The sequence below is a fragment of the Madurella fahalii genome (assembly GCF_045866475.1).
Source record: "Madurella fahalii IFM 68171 DNA, scaffold_2, whole genome shotgun sequence".
Lineage (NCBI taxonomy): Eukaryota > Fungi > Ascomycota > Sordariomycetes > Sordariales > Madurella > Madurella fahalii.
The window spans coordinates 83,741-90,824 of NW_027263972.1; the positions used below are offsets into that span (position 1 = coordinate 83,741).

The 7,084-nt window shown below is 52.6% G+C and overlaps 2 protein-coding genes across 2 annotated transcripts; both read right to left on the bottom strand.

Moving 5' to 3' along the window:
- Positions 1-2,332: 2,332 nt before the first annotated feature.
- On the bottom strand, positions 2,333-5,151 carry MFIFM68171_02778 (uncharacterized protein; the record flags this gene model as incomplete). The annotated part of the gene is made up of 2 exons (XM_071058200.1): positions 2,333-4,601; positions 4,706-5,151. The coding sequence occupies 2 exons, from the start codon at positions 5,149-5,151 to the stop codon at positions 2,333-2,335; spliced, it is 2,715 nt and encodes a 904-aa protein (XP_070914301.1).
- A 48-nt stretch (positions 5,152-5,199) lies between these two features.
- Positions 5,200-6,495, bottom strand: MFIFM68171_02779 (uncharacterized protein; the record flags this gene model as incomplete). Its single annotated transcript, XM_071058201.1, has 4 exons — positions 5,200-5,582; positions 5,650-6,025; positions 6,110-6,302; positions 6,356-6,495. 4 exons carry the CDS (start codon positions 6,493-6,495, stop codon positions 5,200-5,202), a joined length of 1,092 nt encoding a protein of 363 aa, XP_070914302.1.
- Between the last annotated feature and the right edge of the window lie 589 nt (positions 6,496-7,084).

The following is a 7,084-nucleotide window of genomic DNA, read 5'->3' on the forward strand; positions in this document are numbered from 1 at the left end:
TTATGTAGTATCAAGTGTTTAGAGAGACTAGTAATCAATGTTTGAAAATATTTACCTTTTTTTTATATGGGGCTCCATGATATGAGACTCAAAAATGTTCGCAAGGTCCACAGACTTGTTCTGAATGGATTTCCTAAGACCCACACTCTACAACGCTCGGATCACAACGACCTCCCCACACTACCTAGCCAGAAGAACAAGGCTGTGGTCCAGAGACTTAAGTTCGTCAGCTTCGCAGCATTGCAGCAATAACAGAACAGCTGAGCACAATGTACGAACTTTCTAAAAGGCTCAGGAGGTGTCTGATAAAGATTGTAACGGTTCGGACGACCTACCGGTCGCAAACGCAGGGAACTGATACGACAGACCATTGCGCTAAAAGGCACGGCACAAGTTGACTGACCGCTGGTCAACTTGCCAGTTCCTACCTATATCTCCACTTGCAACCGAGGGTAACCGGCAACGGCCGAGGGCAGACGAGGCTCCGAACCGGGCTCAGCCCGTTACAAAGATAGCTACGTACAGTCTGATTGATTTTCCTGTGATATATTAGAACTAGAGTAATTAAGGTGGGAAGTTGCAACGTAGTCGGAAAGTGGGCAGGAAGCCAAAGAAGGCTCTTCCCATTTCTTGTAACCTACTTGTCGCCAACGAAGAGAAAACTGCTAGTAGGCTTCTGGTCTCTAGAGCTGCTTGAAGCGTCGGAGTTTACAGTTACACTTAGCAGCCCTCGGTCTATTACGAGATACTGACCGTTCCTAGAGAACGCTACTACGTTAACCGAATAGCGATGCCCCTCGAGCGTCTGCTAGTACACGCCGGTCGCTGCATCCTAGAGCCGGATAGTACAATCGTCTGAAGCCGACGCTAGCGTATTGCTGTTCGGCGAGAATGCTACTGCCCCAACCCGACCGCTATACCCCTCGAGCGTCTGCCGGTGTACGCCGGTCGCCGTATCCTAGAGCCGGATAGTACGATCGTCCGAAGCCGATGCTAGCGTATTGCCATCCGGCGAGAACGCTACTGCGTTAACCGATTTACTATCTCGAGTGTCTGCCGGTGCGCCCCCTAGTGGTCTTTCATGCTAGCGGTCATTTCGATAAAAGGCAGCCTTTCCTTCTAGTACCGCTTTCGAATCTCGCTCAAAGTTGGGCTGAATACGAGTATGGAGCTGTATATCTGTAAGGGGGCCCGCTGGATGATCGATATGTAACTGAATACAAACTTCTCTGCGTCTCTCAACAGCTCAAGAAGGCGAGGGTTGATGTCCAGTTGTGACTGATAGGAATTAGTAACCTGACAATAATACGGTATTAACAACATACCTGAGTGGTATGTAGAATCTTTCTTATCGAGAGCAGCCTACTAGAAAGTCTCCGTATAAGAGACAAACTCTCAAGCTAGCGGAGAAAGTATTCCTCTAGGAATCTAAACACCTTCCCGTCGTCTGTTAGTTCTCCTAGGAACCTATTGTCGTCGCTGTTCAGGGAGCAGAGGTGGTCGGCCTAGAAGACACAAGAGTATCGTACTGGAGCCAGGGGATATAGAACAGGGGGTGTTATATTCTCCGGTTTGAAGCCGAGGGCGAGGTTGCACATGTTGCGTCTTAGCATTGAGGACATCGCATCAGTCCAGCGTCTACCAATCTCGCTATGACCTTGAGCGGGCCTAGTTGGCTGAAGTCGCACCTTGTAATTCTTCTCCAGGTAGACTTTCGCTGACTGGTGAATCAAGTTAACTATTCCCTTGACGATTGTGAGAAATGAGCCGCACATTTCGATAGCCGTCTCTGCAATGTCCAATGGTAGGTCGGCAAGTACGGAAAGCTCAGAGATAGACAGCGGTCGGAAGGCAAGAGACGTAACCACCAAGACTGACTGCTACCGCCCGGACGCCGCCAGTGTCAGTGCCTTTATCACCTTTGTTGGTCAGGTCTGGGGCTTCATCGGTCCTTTCTAGTATTGTAGCTCCCCTCTCAAAGAAGGTCACTCATAGACTAACCGCCATCAGGTTCCCTCAAATGTTTGAGAACGTGGGTTGGCCTGGCGGTGCTGGCATCGCTATTGCGATGATGGTGGCTGTCACTATCATCCCCACCATTCTATTGCAGTGGCGCGGAGCAAAACAATCACAGCCAGAACAACCAAAACCCAAGAGCCATCAGAGCCATCTCCCCCCACCTCCCTCTCAAAACAATCGCAATGCCGGTCCAGCGGCATACGGACCAAAGGACTACTCCTTACACCGCTTCCTGTGATTACATTGAGAAGTGCTGACGATTATGTATGAGCTGATCTCTTTATCCCCGGAAGTTCTGGCTTGGCTATCGATACTAAGAGAGTTCTTCCATCCGTGGTTGCTTCCCCGCGGGAGGGCGACGCTGCTGTTCCACGTATTCCTGAATACACAATGCAACCTCAGCGTGGCCCCAGTTTTTAGCCCCTGAGATAGCCTCCTTGAAAGTTTCCTCGCGTTTTTCACCCCCCATTAGGAAACTGACCATATCCAGCCTCCCCCTTGACGCCGCCGCAACCAAAGGGCTGGCAATGCCGCCTTGGCCGCCAACCATGACCCGCGCGCCGGCAGAGACCAGCAAAAGAGCTATTGCCAAGTTGCCTTTTTCTGCAGCTATAGAAAGCGGAGGACGAGAGTACCGGTTTGTTGGGTTTGGATCAATTTTCCAATCGAGTAGCAGCTTGACGATATCCAAGTTCTCGTGGTCACATGCGCCGGCCAGGGCGTTGTCTCCGTGATAGCCGGCGGGGAGTCCGACCTCGGCCCCGTTCTGGAGAAGCAATCTAACGACATCGATGTCAACAGCATCGATGTTTCGGCGCAAGCGCCCAAAATTGCTATCGGCCCGCACACCTGCCGCAATCTCGAAGGCATTTCGTCCGAGTTTAACACGTCTGGCCCAATCATCCCAGATCCTTTCTCGTTCATCGACCCTGGCGCCCTTGCCTAGCAATACCTCTACAACTTCTCGCCTCGAACTTTTGGTCACCCTGCGCCGCGTAGCGGCCAGATGCAGGATGCTGGCAACAGAATATTTTCTTAACTCTAGCGAGAAGCTGTGGAAATGTTCTAGGGCGCACGCCTCGCATCGAGTCACGGGCTCGTTAGCGTCTGCCCCGTAGGCTAAAAGCAGCTCGACAACCCGGGCGTTGTGCGCCAGCTGAAGCGGTGAGATACAGCAATATTTACCTCTACCGTTCGGATCTGCCCCATGTCGGAGAAGGAGTTTCGAGATTCGGGGATCAATAGGCTGATACTTGATCCCCATCTCCCCAAAACCTTGTACTCCGCAGGCTAGTTGGAGTGTTGTAAGCTCGCAATGCTGTTCTGCACATCTGACCTGGGCGCCGCGGGATACTAGCTTCTCTGCCACGGCGTAGTCGTTCGCCCTAGCTGCTGCTTGAAGCGGTGTGTCCGCTCCGGACAATCTTCCTGTGCCATTCACGTCGATTCCTGCCTCCAGGACTCGGTCGATGAAGTCGGGACCAGGTTTGAGCGAAATGAAGAAAGAGAGAGGGTGTACGTCGGTTTCAAAGTTACGGTAGTGCCGTAGAGACTCGGATTCGTGAGCCGATAGTATTGGTACACCGAGGTTGTCGAGGGACTGCAATATCGACCTCTCAGCTGAATCTTTGTCGCCCGAGCTCGTAAACCTAGGAGGATCCTGCATGCTGGGAAACATGATGCTGTAGATGGAGATCCCGTCGTATTCCACACCATTCAGGTTGTCCCTGAGCCACTTGAGTTGTTCACCGCTGAGCCAGTACTGCTGGGTCCACAATGAAGGATGGCATGTGTTGATTTCCGCTCCTTGTCGGACAAGGAACCCGAGCATATCAGTGCTAGCAGGCCGAGACCTGGCAAGGAGGCTCGAGTACGCGAAAGAGTCCTTGAGCGTTGCAGCAGAGAGCAGGAGAGCCGAGCACTGTCCGTTCCAAAACTTCGCGGTCCCGTAGAGCCCTGCACAGTGTTGTTTCAAGAAGGATACGGCCGCGAAATTGTTCAATCGAGCAGCGAGTGCAACAAGCACCGTGTAGCTTGTCTCTGTTGAATTCAGGACGATGGGGGTGAGGAATTCCAACACATCGCTCCGTTCGCTGCGGAGACAACAAGTCTCGATGAGGGCATACTCAATCTCGGTCCCGTGATGGCCCTGAAGCAGGACCAGCGCTAGCTGCCTCGACAGCGGTGTCCACGGAGAGTTCCCAAATATTCCCTCCAAGTAGCCGCCAGTGGATCCCGGCTGCGGGTTGCGGTGCGAGCCGTCCTTGGCCAAGAGCAGCGACTTGATACCAAACCCGGCTTGGATCATAGACAAGACGGCTTGTACGTTCGCCCTGTCAAGAGCCCATTTCAACGCAGCCTCTTGTATGCGACGTCGCTTTGAGTCTCGAGGGAAAGGCATAGATTGGAGGTAGCTCTCCACCTCCCGACTACCCTCATACGCGCAGGAGATGATGCCGGAAACATTCAGCGGCGACTCCATATCTCCACCGACGAACGGCGGTTTACAGAAGATTCTGCGTACGTCTTCGTCGCCATTCAGGACAGCTTCATCGAGTAGAGTCTCGGCGCTCGTTTCGGTACTAAATCCAGGCGGAGGGTCGAACACTGAGAGGTGTTCGAACACTGGGGGGGGGGGGGGGGGGGGGGGTAGAACACTAAGGGGGTATCGGATTCGCAGTCAGACCCGTCGTCGGGCTCCTGTAACCTCAATTCATCGTCCCGAAATGGAGCGTTGACATCTGCTCCCCGCTCTAGGAACAACTTTAGTATTTCCAGGCGACCCTCTCTATGTCGGTTATCCTTCTTAAGGGCCAGAAGCGGGTGTCCAGTAGCTGTCAGTCCTGCGTAGCGGTAATTCACGCCCGCTCCGCCCCGAAGAAGAATGTTTGAAATGTTCACATCGCCCGCCTTGGCCGCCTCAATGAGCGGGGAAGAGACGCTGTATGTGTCCCCAAAACCTAGTGTTGCGGTCAGGTTCGGGGATGTCCCATGCTGAATCAGCTTCTCGCAGATTTCGGCAGAGCCGTGGCGCGCGGCCAGGGCTAGAAAGATATTGTTGTTTTGGCGATTCCAGTGCGACCGGTACAAGCGGTGTGGGCGCCGATTCCAGAGCGACGAGTACCGCAACATAGTCTCTGCAAGAGGCTGAAAAAGGTTCTCATCATCGAATTTTGAGATTCACCTAAGCAGTTCTGGCAAAGCCCCTCGAATGGTTGGGCAGTCAAGCCCAAGAAGAGCCTTGAGCAAAGAGTCTGGGATCCACTGAACAAAGTGGTTCATTAACTTTGATATGTCGTCCGTTGAAGCGTTGTTGGATAGCCGATGCATAATGATGGTAAAAGCGTGGAACGGGTTCTTGAAAGTCGGAAGTTGCGAGTCAAAGGGGGTGGGAGACACGAAGTCGAAGTTTGGTGTGGAGTGAGAAACCGCGCTTAATGACGATGATAGCCCGAGGACCTGGGCGTCATCAAGTTCGATCTGCTCCTGTGTTATGAGGCTCCCGGAATCCCAGTTGGATCCGTAAGCGAACGGGGGAATCAGGTCGAGGAGGTTATTATCAGCTACTCGCAGGTGTTAGTAGACGGACGAAAGGGCTACGGAATCGTAGATCAGTGTTTCTATACTTACAATAACGTCGAGCTATGCGTTGGAAGTGAATGATTGGGAGTTTGTCCAAGTGTGGTGCCCATAGCATAGCAAAGCGATCATCAAGGATGGGTGCGCTGAACCGAACAAAGGGGGTTGAATTGGGGTCAGAAGTTAACATCTCGGCTGTTCTGTGCAGTACGACGCTGCGCTGGGAGATTGGTACCAGAGAACTGTCCAGAGAGCGGTTCAGGGAGGCAGGATCTGGCGGCGATCGACTCAATATCTGGTGATAATCGCTGTATTGAACATCCTGGCCGCGGTTGTCCAGATTCTGGGGCCTGTAGCGTAGGCCATGAGCTAAAAGGACGTTCTCGCGAAGGAGAATAATGCCACTAGCATCGAAGGTTTCTTCAATCTTGACATGGTCAGGCAACGGCGGCATCCCCGCTGTAACTCATTAGTATATATCCCCACCACAACAGGTGGGTAGCACACTGACATCGGTTCTCAGCTTCGAGTAGCGTCTGGTATACCTCTTCACTTTGTCATGGTCAACAAGCGCACCGTGAAAGAAGGCTCTGGACCCGCAAGGCCGGGATTCGAGATGTTGTCCGATGACAGTCCAGTGTTCAGCTTTCATGTTCTTTCTTAGCTTTAGCTCGTCCCTCAACTTAATCTCGTATGTAGACAGTCTTTGGGCTGTTAGATTCATGGCTTAACCAAATGGCAATATCATGTCGCTTACGGGGTCTCAGGGAAGCCATGGTCACGCTCCACAATCTCCTTCACCCTTTCCAGTGAGTTGTTCTCGGTTAGGTAAAGCCGAGAGAACAATTCCAGATGCTGTTGCCACAGGGATGGCTGCGGTGGGGTTTGGTGGGTCATGGTGAGGTCGTTTGGATTTTTGGTTGTTGACTTGCGAAGGCTTGGCTACCCAAGTGGAGCGTTCGGGCCTGGAAGAGGAGAAATGAAGTCGGCATGCCTGGGTGCAATGGATATGCCCGAAGTCGAGCAAGTTTGCCAAGTCCGGTTTCCCGTGCCAAAATCTGGTGGGGTGCCAAAATCTGGCGGGGTGCCAAAGTCTGGTGGGGCACAGGCTGGCCGTCGGCTGAAATGATGTGTCGGGCCGACACACAGCGGCTGTGCTCCTGGGTAACACAACTGGCCAGACCAATCATTCCGTTGACCAAAATCTGTTGCCAAATCAGATTTGGCGTTCCTTGGTCTATTTGAGCTGCAGGTGGGATACGTGGGTCTTGAACTTGCCGCTTTAGAACTGGACGTTGACCTACAAGCAGTCACAGTTCGCTTGAGCCTTCTGAGTGCAACATGTCTCTATCAGACGAGGCGATCATTGGCCTAGTTGGTCTTTTCCTCATGTGCTCCTCTCGCTACATTCCTCTACCGAACAGGATTCTTCGAACGATCCACCCAAAGCGAAGACCGTTTACGCCTTTCCCGTCTGGAGCATCCC